This window comes from Miscanthus floridulus, chromosome 16 (assembly GCF_019320115.1).
Source record: "Miscanthus floridulus cultivar M001 chromosome 16, ASM1932011v1, whole genome shotgun sequence".
Classification (NCBI taxonomy): domain Eukaryota; kingdom Viridiplantae; phylum Streptophyta; class Magnoliopsida; order Poales; family Poaceae; genus Miscanthus; species Miscanthus floridulus.
The window spans coordinates 5,780,873-5,807,719 of record NC_089595.1 but is presented as its reverse complement, the minus strand read 5'-3'; the positions used below and the strand labels follow the sequence as shown (position 1 = coordinate 5,807,719).

Below are 26,847 nucleotides of genomic sequence, written 5' to 3'. Positions count from 1 at the left end.
TTAAGGACATATACAGATGCAATTTAATAAAAATATTGTTCACTCCTATTTTCTACGTTTATGATGTGCAAGAGTGAACTCACCATACCCTTTTTTTTTTCTGTGCAACTGCCTGATACATAGAAGTCCAATACTAGTACTTGCTAACTATATACATGTGGTTCTTATGATTTCATACAGTGGGTTCATGCCACCAGAATACATAAATAATCGAATAGTCACACCAAAGAATGACGTGTTCAGTCTTGGAGTCATAATTTTCCGCTTAATGGCGGGAGAAAATGGCTACAACGATTATTGCGACTCACGCTACAGTCAACAGTTCCTAGAAAAACATCGTCCAGAATTTCTTGCGAGTGTAAGAAACGTCCGTTATTCCTTTAATTCTTTTCACATTATACCATATTATATATATTTCATGCACACCTAGACATATATATTAATGGTATATTTATATTGTAACTTCGCAGGTACAAGAATACTGGAAGAAAAAGATGCAGGCAACTGCAGGCTATGAATGGAACGAAACAGACCTCCTAGGAGTGAAGAAATGTACTGAAATTGCAATGAGTTGTGTGGAGACTAACCGAAATAAAAGGCCTACAACCGAGATGGTTATTAATGATCTCAATGAGCTAGATGCTCAAATCGAGAAAATTTTAAGGAAAGATCCAAAGTCACTTATTGCCCAGGTATATAGCCTGTCATACTCATCACCTAATGATTTTTTTATTAGGATAGCTACCAGACTTTTTTTTTCTTTCATTACCAGAAAGAAGAACGTTACAACACTATCATAGGAGGCCTAGGTTTGCTAAATGGTACTTCATCCCTAAATAAACCCAATCCTAGAGGTGTCTAAAGTCATTTTTTTTATGTTTGACCGAATTTTTAGAAAATGACACAGATTGTTTATGAAAACAAATAAACACAATATATAAATATATTTTAGGTGTATCTAATGGTACTAATTTGGTATCATAAATCTTTACATTTTTTTATAAATTCTGTCGAATTTTAAAAAGTTCGACTTACAACTCTAGAAATTGTTTATTTAGAGACGGAGGTAGTTATAACAAAGATAAAAGTCTAGAGCATTGATATTACTCCTATGAAATATTTTTTTGCGATCTAGTCAACCAAGAGGCCTAGATTTGGGTTAGAGTCTTTACAACGCCGGTTCAAACCAATAACAGCCATGCATGATAAACTATATACACGACAATAAGAGTATACGAGTACATAACAACCAAATAAATGTTTGTTTTACGATACAAAAGAAAACACCGAATATTACAGAGAAAAAGGGAACCCTATTATTTAGCCCTATCATTTCCAAAACATTTTTCAAAGGTTTGCACTTGCTTCCTTATTGCGCGTGCCACTCAAACTAATATATATAGATTGTTAGTTCTCACCTGGTGGCACTTAGACACACTGGCGGAGCTACGTTAGGGCCAAACTGGGTCCTGGCCCCCTCTTGCTCTGCAGTTCTACCATGAATACACGGCTGCACCAATGGAAGTTTGCGAGTCGCTGCATGCATGCAATTAACTACTACCTCTCTCGTTGTCCTATATATGCTTGCTAGCTACTCCATTCTTGCTGATGAGCCAAAGGCAGCTTGCAAGTATGCCAATCTGCACATATTCTTCATTCAACTTTGACATTATTTTTTTTATTATTCATTGTAGTCTGACTAGAACTTGAAAAAACAAAGGTCATTCCATGGAATTTCAATTGTCTATATTACTGTTGGTAATTTACTGTAGCAGTGTAGGTTTGAATTTGCCCCCCCCCCCCCCCCCCCCCCCCCTACACATTTAGGCACGCTCCGCCACTGCTTAGACACCCATATTAGCCAAATAAAATCCCCTCTTTATACCGGCCAATCACTTGTCTACGCACCGAGGCCGATAAAAGAGAAAAACCCTACTCAGTTATACCTTAGCCATCGGGTTTGCCTCCATTCTTCTCATCCATTCATCATCTTTATCTCTAAGTTGAGCACCTGCATTATGGACTTCATCATCTCCACCATGCATGCCATGTTCAACACCATCTTATGAACTAACCTAACGTACCCATCTCAAGCAAAGCATTAGTCTATTAGTTGACACTCAATTAATGAAGAGATGGCAGGGGCATATTGGGTCCATTTGGGCCGTACCGATAGGCCAGGAGATCTCGATCAGGCCGGGGGGCTTTTGGCTGGGATGTGGAAGGTTTTAGCTGGGCCGGATCATGTCCTCTGACTTCCAGACCTCGACCAGCAGAGTAGAAGGGACAGCGGTCACTTAAGAGCGCTTGCCAGCCGCTCGAGCAAATGCCCGATGGGACTTGTCGTGTGCCAAATCGTGGCATCCTGTGCACAGTGCACGTGACCTCATGGCGAGGTAGGGTTGCGATGGCTGGCATCTACGGCTCGGCAGCAGGAAGAAGAGGTGGAAGACTTAGGCTTGGTGGCTGGGTTGCGTGGTGCATACGGGCAGACTAGGTGAGGGAGACAGAGGGACTAGGATGGCGAGTTGTCGCGAGGGATGGCAGACCGGCGTGGGTGTGCCGGTGCTGTGTCTGTGTGGGTGGCTGGGGTTCGAAGAGCTCCGCGCGAGGGCATCCTGTGTGGAGGTGACCTCAGGGCTGGCTGGTCTGTATACAGTGGCTCGAAGGCCGGCAACCCATCCACAGTGGTGACAGCAAGGAAAGATGATCTGATCTGAGTCGGCCCCTTGGGATGCATTTAGATATAACATATGTCTGGCATAGTAAATTCTATGTATGAAAAAAGTCAAAGCGACATATAATTTGGAACGAAGGGAGTAATTGTTAGGAATAGAGATTTTGATGGGAAAAATACCCTCCAACCGCTTTTGTTTGGTTATCTAAATATAGTCATCTTCTATTCCAGATTCCACGCTAGCCAAAGATAGAAAATAAGAATGACTCTCTAGAGTACACACAAGATATAAAAAAATTATTGAAGAATAGAAAGATATAGAAAGCGATTTCTATAGAAATGGCTCTCTCCAAATGATGATTTAGAGAGTGAAATTTGGAAAGACTCTTGGAGATGCTCTTAGATACGAGTGTCCCTAGTATCGTCCCCAGCTATTGAATCGGATAGCACATTTTCAAAATATGAAGATCAATATAGATCCTATATAATATGAATAATCAGATCTTTGGCATCTGTCTCCAATTCGGATATCATAATGTTCAATAATAATTCTATTTTTTCATTTCAATAATTAAATGTTATATATTAGCTTATGGACAAAAATATATTGCTTTTATTCGTAACTGATTACTAGTTCAGCCTTGAAGTCAGAAATTGCTAGGGAAAAGAATATTATAGGTCATGTTGTTTTAATCCATTAATATGTTCTCAAGATACTAAATAATGTTCATAGTAGCTGCAACTGCTCTCACGAAAACAATGTAGTAGTATATATATATATATATATATATATAAACGGTACCATTAAAGGTAACTTTTAAAAGTAACGCATTAGAATTAGTAATGACTGCTAAAGAGCTTTTAGACCTTACACTCACTAGTAGAGAACAGACCTTTGATCCTCGGTGAAAATGGGCTCTAGTCCCGGGATTTTTTGCGCCCGGGACTAGAGATACCTTTAGTCCCGGTTGGTGGATCCAACCGGGACTAAAGGTCCCTGCCCAACGGCTACTGCGCCAGACAGAGGTGGCAGGGACCTTTAGTCCCGGTTGGAGCCACCAACCGGGACTAAAAGTATACTTTTACTCCTGGTTGGTGGATCCAACTGGGAGTAAAGGTCTACTCCCGGGCCGTGGCTGCGCCCGGGGTTGGAAAGTTACCTTTAGTCCCGGTTGGATCCATCAACCGGGACTAAATGTTCTCCCTTTATAAATCGGCCGTCTCCTCCTTCCTCCCCGAGCCCGAGCTCAGCACATTTTGAAGCTCACTGCAGTAGTGTTCTTGCTTCCTCCCTCCCTCCATTGTTCCTCCATCCATTCTTCGATTCCTTCATCGATTTCTTCGATTCCTCCGTCGATTCTTCAGTTGTAAAGGTTACCAATCTCATACTCTCATTTTTTACCATTTTCTTATGCCATTTTGTTCACTATATATATTTATGGTTCTTTATTGTGGTTTTTTTTATTTGTAAGCAATTTGAGCTCAAAATCACTTCAAGCTTGCATATTTACATGAAAGAAGGTTAAAGTATATATAAATATAAAGTTAGAAAAAATAGTTAGAAAATTATAGCAAATCCTTACTAGTTGAACTTGCGGACCGTGTTCAGGTCGGCGAGGATGTTCTCTGCCGAGCGGTAACGGACGTCAAGGAGGAGCTTTGATTCTACGAGGGAGAGCGACAACGGTCGTGGAAGACCGTGTTCCCTTCCTCGTAGAATCGGAGCTCTTCCTTGACCAAGTACGGTGCCGTCCGGTGGAGAAATGCTCGCCGAGCTGATCACGTAAGCAAGGTCAACTAGTACGGATGTTTATTTATTCACATGTCCCGATATCGTCGCAGTAGTCTGTCAATCACCGTACCTAAACGTAGTATATATAAATAAAAACTTAGAAAATAGTTAGAAAATTATAGAAAATCCGTACTAGTTGAACTTGCGGACCGTGTTCAGCTCGGCAAGCATGTTCTCTGTCGAGCGGTAACGGACATCAAGGAGGAGCTTTGATTCTACGAGGGAGAGCGACAACGGTCGTGGGAGACCGTGTTCCCTTCCTCGTAGAATCGGAGCTCTTCCTTGACCAAGTACGGTGCCGTCCGGTGGAGAAATGCTCGCCGAGATGATCACGTAAGCAAGTTCAACTAGTACGGATGGTTATTTATTCACATGTCCCGATATCGTCGTAGTAGTCTGTCAATCACCGTACTTTTTATTTTAACTTTTTATGAAATGAAAAACTTAGAAAATAGTTAGAAAATTATAGAAAATCCGTACTAGTTGAACTAGCGGACCGTGTTCATTTCGGTGAGCATGTTCTCTGCCGAGCGGTAACGGACGTCAAGGAGGAGCTTTGATTCTACGAGGGAGAGCGGCAACGGTCGTGGAAGACCGTGTTCCCTTCCTCGTAGAATTGGAGCTCTTCCGTGGCCAAGTACGGTGCCGTCCGGTGGAGAAATGCTCGCCGAGATGATCACGTAAGCAAGGTCAACTAGTACGGATGATTATTTATTCACACGTCCCGATATCGTCGTAGTAGTCTGTTATGTGTGTACATTCCCATTCTTCTGTTAATTTGCGGAAATATCATATGAATTACTTACCTGCCGCAGTAAAAGACGAGAACACAATGACCATTAAAAATATCATTGTTTAGAGATCTAGATAATTTTATAGTTTGTTAATTTTATTTGTTTATAAAAGGAGAAATTTATAGTGTATTAAAAAATGAGTATAGAGAGTAGATGGCAACTGCTTCCGGGTCCTCGGCCTCTCATGGGTTTCCAAAGCGACTTAGGCCGGGCCTTCCTCTCATTCCATGCGGCAAGTGTCGTGATGAGACGAAGATTGTGATGGAGTACCGAGTGAAGAAGGAGGGTCCCAACAAGGATCGTATCTTCTACATGTGTCCGGATCGCAATGTGAGTTATTTTATCGTATTTAATGATTATGGTTAGTTTATACCTATTTTCATGATGGTTGTGATTAAAGTTCTAATTTTTGTTTTAATTTCAGTGGGATGGCAGTGGACGATGTTCAGGCTTCTACTGGGAGGAAGAGTATGTTGAACTCGTGCAAAAATATCTTGCACAACAGGCAGATACGGCGGCTAATGAGGCAGTGATCCAGCCGAAGAAGCCCAAAGATGTTGCACAATCGGGGGATCTGTCTGTTTTAGTTGAGATTGGTCACGAAATCCTTGTGCTCCTGAAATGTATTTTAGCTTTAGTTCTTTTAGTGGTAGTTGGGATTGTCTACATTGTAGCGATGCTTTCATAAATTTGTATCCTTTGTGGTGGCACGCATGTTGTATAAATAATTAATTATGATCTAGGTTTTAATATGATATTTATGTCATGTAATGCAGATGAGCCGTCATTGGATGTATAATGCTGATCGCCGCTCCCAAGAGTTCATTGACGGCGTGCATTCTTTGTTACGTGCGGCCGAGGCAAACAAACGCGACGGTTTCATGTGCTGCCCATGTGCCATATGTAAGAATACGGTGGAATATCCTTGCTCAAGGACTCTTCATTCACACTTGTTCAAGTCGGGTTTCATGCCAAACTATATTTGTTGGACAAAGCACGGAGAAACCGGTGTTGTAATGGAAGAAGGTGAAGAAGAACAATGGGACGACAATGATATTATTCCTGATGGTGCGTGCTTCAATGATACTGCAATGGGAGAAGCTGAAGAAGAGGTAGCCGCAGAAGATGAGCCGGCTGATGATCTTTGTCAGGTCATTCGTGATGCACAAAGAGAATGTGAAAGTGAAAAGGAGAATATCAAGTTCGAGCGGATGCTAGAAGATCACAAGAAATTGTTGTACCCAACTTGTGATGCAGGGCAGAAAAAGTTGGGAACCACACTAGAATTGCTGCAATGGAAGGCAAAGAATGGTGTATCTGACAAGGGATTTGGAGAGTTACTAAAAATCCAAAAGAAGATGCTTCCAAAGTACAATGAATTGCCTGCCACTACCTACGAAGCAAAACAAGTTGTCTGTCCTATGGGGCTAGAAATAGAGAAGATACATGCATGTACTAATGACTGCATCCTATACCGTGGCAAAGAGTACGAGAAATTGGATGCATGCCCGGTATGCCATGCGTCGCGGTATAAGATCAGGCGAGATGACCCTGGTGATGTTGAGGGCGAACGTCCGCGTAAGAAAATCCCTGCCAAGGTTATGTGGTATGCTCCTATAATACCACGCTTGAAACGTCTGTTCAGAAACAAAGAACATGCAAAATTGTTATGATGGCACAAAGAAGACCGTAAGGTAGACAATATGTTGAGACACCCTGCTGATGGGTCCCAGTGGAGAGCAATCAACAGAGAATTCCCGAAGTTTGCAAATGACGCAAGAAACTTAAGGTTTGCTTTAAGTACAGATGGTATCAATCCTTTTGGAGAGCAGAACAGTAGTCATAGCACTTGGCCTGTTACTCTAAGTATCTACAACATTCCTCCTTGGTTATGCATGAAGCGGAAGTTCATTATGATGCCTGTGCTCATCCAAGGCCCGAAGCAACCTGGCAATGACATCGATGTGTACCTGAGACCACTTATTGATGAACTTCTCATTTTGTGGAATAAAGAAGGTGTACGTGTGTGGGATGAGTACAAACAGGAACACTTTGATCTGCGAGCATTGTTGTTCGTAACAATCAATGATTGGCCTGCTCTAAGTAATCTTTCAGGACAGTCAAACAAGGGATATAATGCATGCACACACTGCTTCGGTGATATTAGAGGTGTATTCTTGAAAAAATGTCGAAAGGTCGTGTACCTTGGCCATCGTCGATTTCTTCCTACAAATCACCCCGTAAGAAAGAAAGGCAAGCATTTTAAAGGGAAGGCAGACCACCTGACCAAGCCTCGCAACCGAACTGGTGAGGATGTACTCGATATGGTCAATGATGTGAAAGTCGTCTTTGGAAAAGGACATGGAAGCCAACCTATTCCGAAAGACGCTAACGGTCACGCACCCATGTGGAAGAAAAAGTCCATATTTTGGGACCTACCCTATTGGCAAGTCCTGGAGGTCCGTAGCTCGATCGACGTGATGCACCTGACGAAGAATCTTTGTGTGAACCTGCTAGGCTTTATGGGTGTGTATGGAAAGCCTAAGGACACATTTGAAGCACGACAGGACCTGCGTTGTTTGAGAGAAAGAGACAACCTGCATCCAGAGAAGACAGATGATGGACGCCATTACTTACGTCCTGCTAGCTACACTCTAAGCAAAGAGGAGAAGGAAATCATGTTTGAATGCTTAAACAACATCAAGGTACCATCTGGATTCTGGTATTATAAATGTGCCAGAGAAGAAATTCTGTAACTTAAAGTCCCATGACTGTCACGTTCTCATGACGCAATTACTTCCAGTTGCATTAAGAGGAATTCTACCTCCAAATGTATGTCTAGCCACCGTGAAGCTATGTGCATTCCTTAATGCAATTTCTCAGAAGGCAATTGATCCAACTGATCTAGCTAAACTACAAAATGATGTGGTTCAATGTCTCGTCAGCTTTGAGTTAGTGTTCCCTCCTTCCTTCTTTGATATTATGACACACCTCCTAGTTCACCTAGTCAAGGAGATTTTCACTCTCGGTCCTGTGTTCCTACACAACATGTTCCCCTTAGAGAGATTCATGGGAGTCCTGAAGAAATATGTTCACAACTGTGCTCGCCCAGAAGGAAGCATCGCCAAGGGCTATGGAACAGAAGAGGTCATTGAGTTCTGTGTTGACTTTATTCCCGACCTTGACTCGATTGGTGTTCCTGAATCGAGACATGAGGGGAGACTAAGCGGAAAGGGGACACTAGGGAGGAAAATATATATTGGTATGGATGATGATTATTTCAATAAAGCGCACTACACAGTTCTACAGAACTCCTCTTTGGTAGATCCGTATATTGAGACACACAAGGATCTCTTACGATCCGAGTTTCTAGGGAAGACTGAAGCTTGGATTACGCATAAGCACATGGAAACTTTTGGCAGTTGGTTGCGAAAAAAATGTCAAGGTGATGAGAGCATCCATGAGCAACTGTATTTATTGGCTATGCAACCATCATGGCATATCGTCACATACAAAGGGTACGAGATAAATGGGAACATATTCTACACAGTAGCCCAAGATAAAAGGAGTACCAACCAAAACAGTGGTGTCCGCATAGATGCCACAGACCCGAATGGGAATAAGCAGACATATTATGGACGCATAGATGAAATATGGGAACTAGAATATGCACCTACTTTGAAGATCCCATTGTTCAAGTTCCAATGGGTCAAGGTGACCGGAGGCGGGGTAATAGTAGACAACGAGTATGGAATGACAACAGTAGACCTTAGTAATATTGGGTACAAAGACGAACCATTCGTCCTTGCCAAGGATGTGAATCAGGTGTTCTATGTCAATGATATGTCTACCAAACCAAAAAGAGGGAAAAACGATAATGACTCAACCAAAGAGCCAAAGCGCCACATAGTTCTTTCAGGGAAAAGAGTCATCGTGGGAATTGAGGACAAGTCGGACATGTCAGAAGAATATGAAAAGGATGACCGAATTCCGCCCTTCAAAGTGAACAAAGACCCTAGCATCTTGGTAAATGATGAGGACACTCTATGGTTACGAAGCGATCATAACCAAGGGACATACGTAAAGAAGAAGTTCACTGCTGTGCCCACTTGATGATATAGTGATTTAATATAGTGTGTGTTTGAGATATTATGTAATAATTGTGAATTCAGATGTTTATTATGTCATGTTTCAAATTAAATCAATGTTTGATTTGGTGGGATTTCTCTCTCAAAAAGGTAAATTAGGATACTGAGTGATGAAAAATTAAAATATTAACGTTAAAATGATGTAAAAACAAATTTCCTGTCCAAAACCAATAGTTTTAATAATTTTAATTAAACACTACATTTTTGCATTAACGAAATAATAAATATTAGTTACATTATGTTTTATAATTCTAACAAAAAATAAAAAAAGTTATGTTATAGATTTTTCCTATGTGCAATAAACAAAAAGAAAATTCATATTTTTAACAAAATAATTTTATGCCTTTTATTTAATTTACTAAGTATTTAACAAAAACTATTGCATTTCTATTGTATTTAACAAGACTATTGCTTAAAACAGGCGGGAAACGAAACTGCAGGCCCACCCGGGAGTAAAGGTGGGCTGCAGTTTCGTGGCCCGCCAAAAAAACCCTTTACTCCCAGTGCGTGTTACCAACCGGGAGTAAAGGTATACCTTTACTCCCGGTTGGTAACACGCACCGGGAGTAAAGGTACCTTTACTCCCGGTTGGTAATACTCACCGGGAGTAAAGGGTTTTTACTCCCGGTTGGTGGCTGGCACCGGTTGTAATTCTCTCTGATATATAACCTCCAGCGCCTGGCGCAGATCGATCCGCTCGTCTTCTTCCTCGTCGAACACCGCCGCCCTCTTCTTCCTCGCGCCGCGTCCGTTCGCCTTCCGTGACACCGGCGCCGCCCTCTTGTTCCTCGTGCGGCCTCCACCGCGCGCGCCCGTGCCCCTCCTCCGCGTGCGCCCGTGGCCCTCCACCGCGCCCTCCTCCGCGCCCGAGGCCCTCCACCGCGCATTGCCCCACCGCGCCCGAGGCCCTCCACACTGCCGAGCTCGATCGAGGTGATATATTCGTCGATCTCTTTGTACATTCGTCCGAGCCCTCCACTGCCGAGTTATAGATCACGTCAAAAACTACAACTTTGGTGTAAGCCATGTCAACACTCAAGGTCGATTGAAAATTCCAAATTTTGAATCACAAAATCTAGGAACTAAAAATGAATATTTGGAACTCTAAATGATTTTAAATAAAAAACATATCTTAACGCAAGTTTTGAATATTTGGATATTATATGGATAAATTAGCAAGTTTAATTAGAGTGTCAAAAACTGCATTTTATGGTACAAAAATACATTTTAAGATCACTGGGACATGAACTCATGATAAGTTTAATTAAGGACCACCAATGAAATTACTTTAGAAATTAATTAGATCGATGTAAATCCATGGCTTGTATAATAAACACGCTATATATTATTTGGAAACAACGCTACGAACCATCCGCTAATGAACTTTCATTACAAACTCCTCAGGATGGCAACCATTGTCGTTGTCACTAAAGCTGAAAATGATCCAGCCCATCAACCGTCATATATTCATCACTATATGATATGCCATTATTCCAAGATGCAGTTTCAATAGAAGAATTTTTTCTATCTTCATAGATCAATGTTTGTTAACGAAATTTTATCCAAATATATTCATGTAGGGTCTTTTTTTTGAAGGATTTGTTGTAGGATATATAATGGTCAAATAGGAACTCAATTTTGATACCCAGTTTGTAAACTAAGCGTTTTTAGTTTATCAAAAATATCACATGTGATGATGTTAGCAGTTTTGGTTGGACTTGCATGCATGGCTACAGACAAATGAAGGAAAACTTCAATGTTTCTTCATTTGTGAACTTTGAATATATAGATATAATATATTAATGTTGCTAAAGTAATATTCATATGCATTTCGTCCATGTGTTTCTATGTATACGGCGGAGCACCGCCGCCCTCGTTCACCCATGTGTACAGACATATATACGGCGGAGTGGAGCACCGCCACTCTTGTCACACCGCCCTTTCTCGTGGCCTAGTTGATCAACATTCGTATTATCATTATCGTTAATGCTAAACAATCACACCAGGGCGAACCGCGCTGTTGATGTCACCGACGTGGTTCGCCCTAGTCACCGACGCAATTTGCCCTCGGCCGTTTATGTATAGCCCTAATTCGCCCTAGTACCGACGTAGTTCGTCCTAGTGTGGCGAATTGCGTCCGTGACCGAGGGGCAAGATTTAATAATGCATATTGTTCGTAGATTTTACGCATGTAATAAGCAAAGATTTGACGTACTATATATTGGTTTTGTTTTTTGTAGCTAGATGGCCGACCCGAGAAATATGGATGAGGAGGAGTTGATGATGAATTTGATCAACACTGGCACTCAAGTTGCCGGCGATGATGGTGCTAAAAATAATGTGCAAGAGGATGCAGATGACGGGAGTTAGTACTTAGCTCTTGAACAAAATGAGCAACAACATATTGGCCAAGTATATATTTTTTATTATTAGCTATATATATTATCATATGTCTTATGTGTGCTCATGACATTAAAAATAATGTTTATGTTTTGTAGCCCTCTGGATCGACATCAACAACTACAACGAAGAGTAAAAATGTTCGAGGTCCCAAAAAGCCATTGGAGGGTCGCTTCATCATCTCGGAGTTCAATGTGGATACAGGAGAACCGGGGGGGGGCGAATAAAATGAAATTTGTGCACCACTGTGGTTACCTTGTACGGGACCGGCTCCCGATTAGTACCCGTGAATGGAAGAAGAAGACCAATGCTCCTCATATCAGTTTTGTCTCCGATCGTGACAAGGCGTTAATTTGGAATGATGTCTTGGTACATTTCACGCTCCAAACAGATGGTTATGATGATATAATAGATGGTGATGAATTGAAGGAGCGAGTTAGGGATTAGGCAATGAAGAAGATAGCCACCCAGTTTCAGACTTGGAAGAAACACCTATACACGACGTATGTCAAGAAGAACATAGCACCAGATTTTACTGTCCCAGGCCCGATCTCAAAGCAGAGGCCCTATTGGGATGAGTTTGTACAGTACAAGACTTCGGAAGAGGGTGTGAGTCGGGTGATAAAGAACCAACGTAATGCCCAACAGAAGACATACCACCATACCTTGGGATCAGGTGGCTACCCGACTGCCATTAAGAAGTGGAACAAAATGGAAGCAGACCTTCTTGCCAAGGGTATCAGACCAGAATCACTCGAGTGGGGAGAATGTGCAAAGAATTGGTTTTTCGGTCATGGGGGAACACTAGACCAGGAGACAGGGAAGCGCGTTTATGGCGCAAGACTGCAAGAAGCAGCAGAAAGATTGTTTTATGCTCAGAGAGCTACTGCTAGTGGTGCGTTCAGGTCCAACAGAGAGAAGGATGAGCTGACATACGCCATCGGGACTATTGAACATGGTGGCCGAACTAGAGGCAAAGGAAGTGTCTCGTGGGAGCATGGATTCCCTCAGGACAGACCTTCCTACAGAAGTCGCTAGAGAAAGAAGGAAGAAGAGGCACAGCGGCTCCAGAGGTTGGAGGAAGCGGTGCGTGAAGCACAGGAGCGGGAAAAAAACCTTGAAGCGAGAATGCAGGAGGAAATCAGAAGGCAAGTGCAAATAGCAGTGAGTGCAAGCAAGCAGGCATCAGAGCCAGGAATCAACATTAGCCAATCTATTCAGTTGAAAAGCAGCTGCGCTTCCACGGAGATACCAAATCAAGGGGACACAGGACTGCGCTTCCCTGTGGATGACGTCACTGAACCTTGTACAACGTGTGAGCTACACATTCCGAAGGAGAATTCCACAATCAAGGTGGCTATCGGTCTTGTTAATCCTATCGACCGAACCAAGACACCAAGTATTCATGGGAATATAATCCAAGAAGGATATGCTACCATCTCGGTAGATAAAGCTGAAAAAGGTTTTAGTGATTTGCCTCTTGACATTCCTAGAGGTGATGGCGAGAAGACTCTAGGAGAAGCGGAGAAGACATTCATTCTATGGCGCAAGCGCTACATCATCATTCCAGGGATGTCGGCTCCACCTCCTCCTGAACTACCTCACCATAGGTACGTGCAGATGAAAACACTACATCATTAATTTGTATTGGCTTAAATAATTAATAATCTGCTCATAATAATATATCATTCCTTTTTTTGTAGCAGATCCTCCCCCAACCTAAATCCAATTGTTCAATCGCCAGATCATCATAGTGCTCTGTACGATGACATTGTGTTGGAAGACGAGGCTGCATCCACACCATCTCCAAGGAGGTCTCCAACGTCGCAGCCGCCACCTCCAAGGAGGTCTCCAACGCCGCTGCCAACACCTCCAAGGAGGTCTCCAACGCCTCCCCCGCCCCCACCTACCAAGAAGCCTAGCAAGAGGCCAGCCCCTCAAACGAAGAACCAGTCCCCGCCTGCAAAGAAAGCCACCGTGAAACCAAGGGCTATTCCCAAAATAATATCTGAAAAGAAGGAAGAAGGAACTGATGCATATAAAAAAGACATGTCTAGATTCTATGACAAACTTAAAATGAATCAAGAAGCAAGGAGAAACCCGGAGAAACCGTACTTCTTCGTAGCTCCAAATATTCTAAGAAAAAAGGTGACTTCTTACCAGCAACAACAGCGGGAATCTCGTAAGCCGTCCAAATCAACGTTATCAGACTATGACCGCACTCTCACCAAGTCAATTGAGGCGGCACAGAAAAAGAAGCGGGCAGGGAAAGGAGTTGCCCAACTCGGACAACAAGCGCACCAATCAATCCCCCCGCTAGATGTTGGTAATGAATATGGTTCGAATTTAGGATTAATGCATCAGGCAAACATACCTCCGGATGTCGATTTGGATCACCTTGGTGAATTTCTTGATGAGACTGGTCTCGACCTTTACCATATGTTTGGTGATGGAAACATTGAGAGTGCGGCGGAGGTTGATATTTGGAAGAAAAAATTTGTACTAGGCCAGAGTCTATACAACCCTCAAGCCTTATCTGATCTGGGGACGCAAATGTACCTGCTAAACAAGTGGTACATGCAGGCGTCTACCAGTGGAGACTTCTGCGTTGGTGTCAGAATTAGAGACGAACATTGGTTCCGTGGCGATGATGTTATGTATGTTGACTTTGCAGAATTTCATCAACTATGCCACCTGACCTCTCTGGACAAAGTTATCATTAGCTGCTATTGCCTATAAGTAATAATTTTTTTGATCTATTATTAAACTCATCATATGTGTGTATATGCATATAAATTATCCTAACAAGTATTATATATATGCAGATTTACAATGATAGAGCTCAGAAAGGAAGGCTGCAATGAAATTGGTTTTGTTGATCCCCATATAGTATTCAAAGACCCAATTACTCCAAAGACTAATTGGAAGTCTGAGTCAGAGAGTAACCTCATGAACTTCTTAGTGAACCAACGCCACAAGAAGGATATACTCTTTCCCTATAACTTCAAGTGAGTGTTAATCATGTCGATCATAGCCTTAATGGCTCATATGTTGATTCTAGTTAATTAATGAGTGTTATGCGTTATATCCTATAAACACATGCAGCAATCACTGGATATTGATGGACATCGATCTGGTGAAAAGTCACTTGATAATCTATGACTCGATGAGAAAACCACAACAAGACTACCAAGATATGATAGATATTATCCAGAGGTAATTTCGGGATCTCTAGCAACTATATATACACACAAACATGATGATTAACTATATCTGATGACGTGGCAAATTTTTTATTGGGCAGTGTTTGGAAAACCTTTATTGAGAAGCAACACATGGAAAAATGCAAAGCGCCACTGAATGTAATCCCTTTGAAAGTAAGTCCCCTGAATCGCATCATCTTTATTAATTAAACATATAGCTTTCACCGGATCACCAGATTGGATGACAAATCTTTTTCTCGTAAAGTGGTGTCTGAGGCAGGAACAGGGAAACAACTACTGTGGTTACTATGTTTGCAAGTTTATCAAGGTGCTCTCCCAAAGAACTCCTACAGAGAGACTCAAAGTACGTTAAAAATACACTATATATTCATTTAATTATTATTATTGATTGTGTTACTATGTCTTTATATATATATATGTACATATATTAATTTATTTTCCTTTAATTCAAACCTGTAGACTCGATGGTTGGAGGAAAAGGTCATACGGCAAGACCAAATCAAAGCAATTCAAGAGTCTATAGCCGGATTTTTTAATGAGCAGGTCATCGATTCCAAGGGCGAGTTCTACTTCGACCCAACACTGCCATTGAAGCCAAGCTAGAGGATGAGAGGAAACTTGTTATGTCACAACAACTATAATGCAATCTTTTGTAATATATGCACATGAAATAATATAATGTAAAATACACATATGCATGCATGCATGTAAATATATATATGATGCATGCATGCATATATATATATATATATATATATATATATATATATATATATATATATATATATATATATATATTTCTATGCTTGAATTATGTGATTTAATACGTTCATTGTGCTTGAACCGAAACATACTATATGCGCGTATAAATGTATAATTAGCAGCGTACAATATGACTTCGAAAACCTATTTTGAAAAGAAAACAAAAAAATGAAAAGAAAAGAAAAAAGAAAAAGACCTTTAGTCCCGGTTCGTATTACCAACCGGGACTAAAGGTGCCGGCCATCGTGGCATGTCGGGAGGCACCTTTAGTCTCGGTTGGTGTTACCCACCGGGACTAAAGGTCCTCCTTTAGTCCCGGTTCCTGACCCGGGACTAAAGGACCCCCCCTTTAGTCCCGGATGCTTGCTCCCGGGTGGGGAACCGGGACTAGAGGGGGTTCCCCACCGGGAGTAAAGCTCGGTTCTCTACCAGTGACTAATGATGTTTTGATCCAAGTATTGTTTTTTTATCTCCAATTAGAGGCAATTCTAGAGCTGACTAGGCATGATAGTGCGGTGTTCCACGTAGGCCAAGTGACGAATTTGGGCTAAAAAGAAGAGTTTGAGGATTGAAAATACACTTGATAGTTCTTGGATAAAATTGAGCCCAAAACGCAAAGTTTGAGAACTAAAACGGTTAATTCACTAGTACGAAAACATTTCACATACAACATTTTTTGCATTTGTTTTGATAGTTTTGTGAACCGCCAATGAGAGAAGCCAATGAAAATGGTGATGTTCCACCTCCAATGTAAATGTTTACGCTAGCGGTTAGCTTAGAGCTACCGGCATTACACTGGTGGCATGCTTACACAAACCACCAATATAAATATTTTTATATAATTCATAAAATGGGCCAAAAAAAGAATTTTTGTTTACCCTGGAAGAAGCTAACTCACAACTTTAGGCCTCACGTGTTGCTTTCTTACCATAGCGTCTTAGAGTCACTTGTGACTAAGTGGCTGATGCATTTCTTTTATATTCAGTTTAGTAAATATTAATGCATATTTGATATCCTAAACAAATTTAAATGAAAAAGTTTGAAGAAAGTTTTAGATTTCTTTGAGTACTAGAACTTTGGTTTAGGTCAAGTTTTTATTGTAGTCATCTAAAAATTCATAAAAATATTAATTTCAATCATTAATCTTAAAATAGATTTTTGGGGCTTTAAATGATTTCAAATGGAAGTAGTCAACTAAAAGGTCATATATCTTTTTGACTACAACTTTGGTTTAGGTTATTTCTGCATCCAAGGTTATTTGAAAAAAAATCCAATAAAATTAATTTTAAATTATTTGTACTGTTGGTGGGTTAAGAAAATCGTCGATGTAAACATATCTATACTAATGGTTAAGAAAACCAATACAAATCCTAGATTTACACTATTAGTAGATTTAAGACAACCGCCGTTATAAATCCATTCCCACGTGCGGTTGTTTTAAGCCTACTACTAGTGTCAATAGAGGATTTGTACTGGTGGTAACCAAATCCATAGGTAGAGATGTATCTCATGTGGTGGTTCATACCCATAGGCTCACAGTTCTATTTCTATTGACACCTATTCTTTATGATGAATCGTCAAGTGGAAAAAAATCCCAAGCATTGACCAAAACTATTTCTGTAGAAATGATTTGGTAGTTCTGAGATGAAACTAAGCACAATAGTTGACTTTGAAGACTGAAACGATCGTTTGGAAAATTCAAGGAAGAAATTGAGCCATATTTAGGGGACAAAAATGACTACTCTGCCTTTAGAAATGAATGAACTTTAAGTGATGTCCGCAATAAAATACCTAACGGTGCCTAAATGACGACCTAATAATCCCATTTTTTGCTTTCAGTTATCCAAGTTCAAGAATGATATTGCACTCGATCCATCCTTGGAGCTGCGCTTTCCGTTTGAGCCAAAGAGGGAGCTGTCTTGCTGCCTGCATATAACCAACAAGGCGGACAGCTTCCTTGCATTTTTTGTAAAGACTGATCAAAACAAGTATTGCGCAAAGCCAAACAAAGGAATCATGTCGCCATGTTCCAGGTGTTATATCACTATTAAGTCTCAAGCACAGGAGAAGGCACCGATGTGCCTTGACATGATAATTGTGCAGGGCACGAGAGTGACCCAGGACTTCACATCCGACAAGATCACTGAAGACTTCCTCAAACATGCGACTGCGGTGGATGAGGTGACATTGCCTATTGTTTATGTCTAAGGTAAAGTACCTCAAACATGAAAACAAAATAAAATTGGAGCACCATGAGTTATGCCATTTATTTATTTTCTGGGTATATAGTTTCCAGCAATGCCTGATCCTTTATTTCTGTAATAGACTCTGCGCGGTTTGCAGATAATTGATATTTTAGGCTACCATCAGCTAGTTACTCTAAACTTTTATTACATATTACATTTCTCCCAATAATTTACTGTGAGTTAAGTAAAACGAATAGAAGAAAGACTCAGTAGTTGGAAAATAAACCATCTATCGGTTGGGAAAAGACTAGTGTTGATTAACTCAGATTATCAAGCATTTCTATGATTATGCTATTTTTCTTTGAAATCCCTAGAGATATTGTCAAAAAAAGGTTTTCACAGATCATGGTTTTTTTTTGGCAAAATGGTTAACACAAAAAGAAGCATAGACTAGTTAGGTAGCCACTGTTATGTCAGCCCCGAGAACAAAGGGGGTTTAGGCATTATAAATCTTGACAGAACAGAGAATGCTTTTAAATAGAAAAAAATATATATGTACACCTGAGGAAATGTGTTTACCTGTACACTGTATGGATCACCATAGTTAGAAATACAAAATCGCAGAGGACTAAAACACCTAAGATAGGCCACAGACGTGTTGTAATACTACTAAAAAAAGGCTGCATCAGTGATCATTGTATCTTTATGACACTTATATAGCCTTGACTTGACTGTACATTTTACATGGATCTCAAATAATTAACTTCGATGCTTTCCAAATGTGAACGGTTAGACGAAAGAATTAAACAAGCACCAAATCATAGTTGGCTCAAGAAGGGGTTGCGAGCCTTTCCTGTGACCAAGCATCAGATCATTCCTGAAATAGATGTGTTACCCCAATATTCTTTTTTTTAAGGATGAATCCCATTATACGGAAGCTTGAAGTATATCCTGCCATACCTCCCATTATTCTTTTTTTTAAGGATGAATCCCATTAAACACTTGCAAAAATACCTGAAAAACACTTGAAAACCATTGCTAACAAGCGCGACATCCAGATAAAACACTTGCAACATATGTGTAACACCCTAAAAATTGCATGATTTTGAAATAGGAGAATTTGATTTATTATGCATTTTGTGAGCATTTAAATTTAGAAAAAAATAATAACTTTGTTAAAAATAAAATCAAATATAGGTCTACATACATGTATGTGCATACATGTTGCTGCATATTTTACTTATGATGCTTTGGTTTGATTGAAATCTGCAAAAGAATTTAAATTTAAGTTTAAATTGGATTTGAAAATGTGTTAAGAAAAATAGAAAAAAAAGATTTTATTTTCTTCTTCTTTCTTTCTCGGCTTTTGGCCCGAGCGGCCCACTTCTCCCGCTCGGCCTTCTCTCCCCTCACCGGCCCAGCTCGGTCTATCTTGTTTTTTTTCTCCTGCAGTGGCCCAACAGACGCCTCCGCACCATCCTCCGCAACGGCCCAGTAGGCGGCTCAAGTCACCGCGCCGTGTTTCACGCCCCTCCTCCCGCGCCCTGTGCCACTGCCAGCCGGCCCCACGTGTCAGCGACACTGTTCTTCTTCCCCGCATGTCTCTGCCTCGGTCACGACTGCCGCCGCCCCAGAGTCCGCTCCGCCAATGCCTTGATCCTTGCCGTGTAGCCCAAGGCTCCCTGGGCCTCAAATACCAACTGCCCACGCCCGTGCCTCCCCATCCCAAGCCTCGGAGCCGCAGCCGTCTTCGTTGAGTCGCCGCATTCGCCAAACCCTAGCCGCCATCACCGCCCGCTTCGCCGCCGAGCCGTGCACCGCCCTCCGTCGCTCTGCGCCTCGGTAAGCTACCTCCTACCTCGCCGAGCTCGCCGCTTCTTCCTCTATCTCCTAGTGCCCTTGGTTTGCTATTCCACGACCCATGGGCCCTTCTTCAAGATCGTCAGCGAGTTCTTCATGACCGGCCATGGCGCCACCGCCGCGCACAGTGACGCCGACGAGCTTTCCCCTCCCGATCTGTTTTGGACCGTCTGATCTTAATCCAATGGTCCAGAATTCATGATACCCTTTCGGCTAGTCTATTTGCAAAAGACCCTCCCCCCGCAATTTTATAAGTTCTAACCCACGGTACTTGACTTATTCCCCATAATATGTTTTCTGTTTTCGAAAACGTATTTTCCTTTGGTTATTCTCAAAATACACTTTCAGCTATTTATAGTTTTGCCACTAATCTTGTTTTAGCCCTAAAATCTTCGTTTTAACTCCGATTTGATCTGTTCAAGTTGCGTTAGATTTGTAATTGTGTAATCTACATGTTCATACTACTGTTAAGTATGTTTTCAACTTTTAAAATTCAATGTTAGATTTAATCTATTATTTTATTAAAGGAAATCTTGTTTAATTCATAACTTCTTTGTTTTATCTCCGATTTTTGTGATCTTCGCGTCTGTGTGTTCATAGTGAGACGTAGATTCGTTTTACAAACTTTTCATCTTAATTTTTTGTTGATTGGTGTACTGTTCTAATCTATAGCCTTTGATTGCTATGCATGATTTCTTCTGGATGCTTGTATGTTGCTGTGATTATCAAGTATAGACGGTGAGCAATTCGTGGGTGATCAAGAGTACTACTTTGACGAGCAGGATCAATAGGAACACTTTGTTCAAGGCAAGTATAGCATGGGATCATCCTTGTTTCCTATCAACTTTAATACATTTAATTCATATTGTATGTGTCACCTTGATAGGGATTCCCTAGAATTGAACTTATACCTTGTCTCCTATGGGATATGCATTGGGTAGCTTTGCTAGTGCTCAACTAAACCATAATCTTGTAACCTGACTAATGGTATATGCAATAAACATTAAAACATGACTTTTTTAGCAACTTGGAAACAGGGGGGCTGGAGTGTTTAGCTACTTTTCTAAATGCTTCAGACTCCTCTCCCTAAGGACTTATCTGTAAGTGATCATTCGGGACTTACTGTATAGCTGTGAGGGCCATATGGCTCTGGCTTTAGCTCAGTATGAGGATCTTTTCTAGCTTGTTAGTGGTTACCTTTATGGCGTAAGAATGGCTTTGACGAATTGGGTATAGGATAGCCTCTACTCTTATGTGTATAGCCATGATGGAATTGTGCCATTCGATAGGGGGTTCCTATATCTGTTTACCAAGAAAATCTAATGGCCCTAACTTGTTAGATGAACCTTTGAAAGGCTTCATAGTGAACCCTGTCTACTCACCTTTGAAGTGTTTTGGGGGTAATTAATCCGGGCATATGGGTATCACGACTCACAGTGAAAGTGTACAACCTCTACAGAGTGTAAAACTGGTATATCAGCCATGCTCACGGTCACGAGCGTCCTTGAAACCCTTATGGAATAGATGATCACTATTAATTATTCGTTTATGCTATTCATTTTTCCTGTTTACATTGATCATGTGTTTCAATTGGGATTAAAACAACTTGTTGCTACTCTTATGTTAAAATTGTGACAACTAAAAGTTGAATGCTATTAAACCTGTGTCAAGCCTTTTGAGCCTCATGAACCCCATGTTACACTTGTTGAGTATGACACGTACTTACGCTTGTTTATTTTCATTATTTGGATAAAAATCCTGGATGGGTAACAGATGGCTATGGTAATAACGACTTACCTGAGGACTTGTGGTCAACCAGTTGACGTCCCAGTGATATGGAGCTTCCGCGAGAGATTTTTGTTTATACTTCCGCTACATTTATGTGAAGACTCTGTCTTATTATACGTGATGTAATAAACATTTATGATGGTACTATCTATAATTTGTCGGCTTATGTGTGTGACTGATCTCTGGGCGCACATAAGATTATGCATCCTATTTTTTCCTTAAAATCGGGTGTGACAATACACAACATCCAGATAAACACACTTGCAACATATGACTGAAAAAACAGATGAAACATTGGGAACAGACCCTTGCAACATACATGTAGTACAATTACAACATCTCGATCTATTTTGCAACATCTGTATGAAACACTTAAAACATAGGTTTGCAACATGTCTAAAAATGCCTGAAACACAACGTCGTCGGTGACCACGGCCTACATGGTGGGGAACAGCGGTAGCGCAGGCCTCCCCTTCTTGCCGATGACGCGAGGTGGATGGGGGCCTAGGCGCAGGTGCAAGCACAAGTTTAGCCTCCTCTGCCTCTCTATCGGGTTCATAAACCTAAGGTCCCCAATGGACCTGCTTCCCTGCAAAAACTTGGCCCAGCAGAAGGCGTAGCGACAACGCGCGCCTCCTGGGCCGGCCTAGTTACGTAATGATAGGCCAGGACAATGATCTAGTCCCCGACCGGAAGACCTGGCCAAGGTGGGGACACAGTCCAACTCTGACCCCCTTTTTCGACTGGGGATACGCCGGACCTCTACTCGCGACTCTTCCCCGACCGACACGGTCAAGGCCGACTAGGAACGATCGACCGGGGATGCCCACTCAGTGAAGGCCTAGGGATCAAGCGAAGCAGATAAGGTAAGGCACTCAAGTCAACTGTGATACCGAGGACCGTATCCTGCCATACCCTACACACCTACTCGACATCGCCACAAACCACGCCTCCGGGCCATGCCTGACGGGCACTATGCAACCTTCTAGGAGTGTCAGAGCACGAACAGTATTGTAGGCGCCGATGTTTGCCATACCAGGCGAACACGGTAGAGCCTGCGACATGCGTCTGACATAAATAGTATTGTGGGCGCCGACGACCGTCTCATACCCGACAGCGTTGGCAACAAGACTAGGTAGCACACGTATACATTCTTTATTTCTCTGAGTTGTAAGGCCATCCCCTTTGACTATAAAATGGGATGAGCTCTCTCCTAAAAAGCTCTCTGGCCGGCTCTGGCTCTCCTCCAAAAAAGAGAAGCTAGATGATTCGAGGACTCAACAATCTGAGGACTCGAACAGCTCAATAGCTCTAGAATTCTAAAGCTACATAGAGCATGCGCTCTAGTACTTAGCACACATTAGAGCACCGGCCACTCTCGGCCCTTCGGTTCAGAGTCCGACCAGGTCTTTAGCACCCCCCTTCTCACTCCTACTCGTTTATAACCCCACAGCAAACTTTGAGCACCTAGGCTCATGAATAAAGTCACCAACCGACTAAAACAGGACGTAGGGCATGTTGCCTGAACCAGTATAAATCCTGTATCATTGAGTGCTAGGCCACATCCGATCACAACGCACGGCAAAACTATAAATATTTACTTATTGGTCACTTTTCGCACCGATAGTTGGCGCCGTCCATGGGGAGAACGCCATGCGTTCACACTTTTGGTCATCGGATGGTCCACTTTCCCACCGTCATCGTCATGGCGGGCTCGAGCGATACAATTCACTTTGGCTCGCTGGAGTTTCCTACGCTCCCACCTGTTGGGATATGGGTTCCTCCTGTCTTCCAACCGCTCTAGACTTTCCTCTTTGGGAGTCTGGACTTCGTCTCCGACCGGCTCAGCGTACTACGCCTTCGCGAGGAGGCGCTCATCCCGACATCCACTGGAGGAGGAGTGCTCTCCACTAGCCCCGAGCCACTCGACGACTCTAGCATCGAGACACTCGCGCTTCCCCTCGAGCCCATGCTGGGCTCAAACCCCACGGTGAGTGATGTACATTTTGTTCTTTACTCACTATTTTATACCTTCTGCCGACTCTCTGGAGGGACCCTGTTGTCCCCACCACGACCGACGTGCGACCGGTTCCCCTATGGCTTTGCATCCCCTATGGACGCGTACATGTGGGGGCTCCGAACAATGCAGACGCCACCCTATCTCACATCTGAATTCATGGGGATGGCGAGCTACGCTCCTACCTCCTTTCATGACCTCATGGATGACGAGGTCAAAAGCGACGGCTCCAGCATCGGCAATGTCGTGGCACCTGGCCACCCTCTATCATAGGAGTGTGCTATGGCGGACGCCCTGGGATTGCCACCGGTGGTATAGGAGCCTCTGCAGACTCACACCCCTCTGAACCCTCGTGTGAATGCCCTCGCATGTGCGCAGGAGCACGGCGAGGAGTTACGACAAAGGCAGCAGAGTCAGCCGCCACGTGCACTGGCACGCTCGGCGCAGCACACTGTGCCACATACGTGTCACCTGGTGAGCGGCGCTCGAGGCCATGCCCGTCAGGTCTAGCGTAACATCCTAGACGGAGGGAACGATCCCCCTCAGTTTTCTCAGGCTGGCCAAAACATCGCTGCTGAGGCGATGCTTCTGTGTGGCCTCCCAGAGCATGCCGACCCTAGGAACAGGCAATCCACCGGAACCTATGGGCGCTGGTGGAGATCGCCACCATTCAATAGGCAGAGAACTCTGCATCGTGACACCGGCTTTCGGCCTCTTGCCCCACCGGGGGACTTGGGGCGCACCAGTTGAATCGCTCCATCCACTCGCCACTACAGTTGTCGGGCGTGGGGTGGGAAGTCACGGCTGCACCACAGCCCGACCCGGTGCCCGCTCCACACCGACCACCTATGTGTGAACAGCTCGAGCTGAACCATAACGCTAGCAGCGTCATCAGCAATCAACGCCATGCCTAGCACAATGATGATGTCTATTGAGTGGAGGCGAGAGCAGGTGGCACGGGCCCTAGCCTGACCATCGAGGGATGCGGGGACACACACCCCAGGCATGGCGGCCGATCAAACGACCGGAGCCCAGCCTGGATGGCCTAGGGCCACGGGCCTTCGATCGTCGCATCCAGAGAGCGTCGTTCCCACATCGCTTCCGACCACCCACCAACATTGCCAGATACACCGGGCAGACCAACCCTGGTATATTGCTCGAAGACTTCTAGCTCGCTTGTTGAGCCAGAGGAGTGGATGATGACCACTTCATCATCCAGTATCTCCTAATCTGCGTGGGGGAGCATGTTCGAGCATTCATCGAATTCCTTCTGCCCGACAGTATTTGCGACTGGGCGGATCTCAAGAGGGTCTTCGTCGGCAATTTCTAGGGGACATATGTCCATCCTAGAAATTCCTGGGACATCAAGAGCTGCCAGCAGGAGCCCAACGAGTCCCTATGGGATTACATCCATGGGTTCTCAAAGCGGTCAACTCTCTTTTTGATGTCGTCGATGCGGACGTCATCAACGCGTTCCTCTCTGGGACAACCTATGAGTCCTTGATCCATAAGCTTGGTTGTGTGAAGCTCTAGACCACTTGCGACCTGCTAGACATCGCCACAAACCACGCATCCGGTGAGGAGGCGGTCGGGGCGGTCTTCAGCGGTGGTCGGGACAGGGACAAGGCCAAGTGCGAGGACCAAGGCAAGGGCCCCTCCACACAAAAGGGGAAGAAGAGCAAGAAGGATCGCGGTAACCGACCAACACAACTTTGGTCGCCATAGCCGATCATATGGGCAAGTAGCCCCAGCAAGGCTAGCCCGACCACTTCAACAAGCTCATGGAGAGCTTGTACACCAACCATGCTTACCCCATCAAGCACCTCTATAAGGATTGTGAGCTCCTCAAGTGCTTTATGCGGCAGGCCAGCAAGCCAAAGGAAGGAAAAGGCAAAGAGGAGGCGACCAAGAAAGGAGGTGCGGCGAGCAAGGATGATGATGGCTTCCCCGACCCCGAGGAATGCCTCATGATCTTTGAGGGATCCAACGACATCCACTCCAAGCACTAGCACAAGGTACGCTATAGAGAGGCATGCGCCACCGAATCGGCCATCCGCTCTTTCCTTAGCTGGTCGGACTCCCTGATCACTTTTGATCGGAGAGACCATCCTTCCCACATCACTCGACCTGGTCGCTACCCGCTCGTCGTCGACCCCATCGTCCGCAAGAAGTGCCTCACTAAGGTGCTGATGGACGGAGGCAGCGGACTCAACATTCTCTACGTCGGTACCCTTGACGCTATGCGCATCCCCCGATTGGAGCTCCGTCCAGTGAGCTATCCCTTCCATGACGTAATCCTAGGGACACATGCGTACCCGCTCGGGCAGATCAACCTGCCCATCACATTTGGCGACCGAGCCAACTTCCGCTCGGAGGTCCTCACCTTTGAGGTGGTGGACTTTCTAGGGTCCTACCACACCATCTTGGGGCAGCCATGCTACGCCTACCTTAAGCTGAAGATGCTGGGACCGAATGACGTCATCACCGTGGGAAGCACCTTTTCGCACGCCTATACGTGCGACGGCAAGCATTACGAGCTCGCCACTACTACATCAACTCCGCCGAGCTCCCAGAGCTCAAAAATTCGTCGACCCCAGCAGTCCCCGACTGCAACGAGCCAACCTCCTCAAGCGCCTTCTGCCTGACTGAAGAAACCAAGGTGGTGGGGATCGACCCCTCTGAACCAACCAAGACAGTGCGGATCGGGACCAAGCTCTCGGCCAAATAGGAGAACGAGCTCGCTGACTTCCTACGCGCCAATCATGATGTCTTCGCGTGGAAACCTTCTAACATGCCGCCCATACCAAGGGAGGTCGCCGAGCACGCATTACGCCTCGTCCTGGGCTCAAAGTCCACCAAGCAACGCCTGCGTTGCTTTGATGATGAGATGTGTAGGGCCATAGGCAAAGAGATCGCCAAGCTCCTAGCAGCTGGCTTCATCAAAGAGGTATAGCACTCTGACTGGCTAGCCAGTCCTATTCTTGTGAAAAAGAAAACTAGGAAATGGAGAATGTGTGTTGATTATACTGGCCTCAACAAGGCATGCCCAAAGGACCATTTTCCTTTGCCACACATCGACCAGATATTCGACTCCACCTTAGGATGCGAAATCCTCTCCTTTCTGGATGCCTACTCAGGCTACCACCAGATCGCGATGAAAGAGTCCAACCAGATCATGACTTCATTCATCACCCCATAC

At 43.6% G+C, this 26,847-nt stretch overlaps 1 protein-coding gene across 1 annotated transcript; it reads left to right on the top strand.

The window, feature by feature from the left end:
* Positions 1-268: 268 nt before the first annotated feature.
* On the top strand, positions 269-18,005 carry LOC136510186 (vesicle-associated protein 3-1-like). The gene is made up of 3 exons (XM_066504732.1): positions 269-358; positions 471-692; positions 17,637-18,005. Exons 1-3 carry the CDS (start codon positions 269-271, stop codon positions 18,003-18,005), a joined length of 681 nt encoding a protein of 226 aa, XP_066360829.1.
* Positions 18,006-26,847: the final 8,842 nt, after the last annotated feature.

Bases quoted from the DNA above. Each gene is read 5' to 3' on its own strand.
- LOC136510186 (XM_066504732.1), top strand. From the start codon at position 269: ATGGCGGGAGAAAATGGCTACAACGATTATTGCGACTCACGCTACAGT. The intron at 359-470 runs GTAAGAAACGTC...GTAACTTCGCAG, and splicing joins GTCCAGAATTTCTTGCGAGT to GTACAAGAATACTGGAAGAA. The intron at 693-17,636 runs GTATATAGCCTG...TTTTGCTTTCAG, and splicing joins CAAAGTCACTTATTGCCCAG to TTATCCAAGTTCAAGAATGA.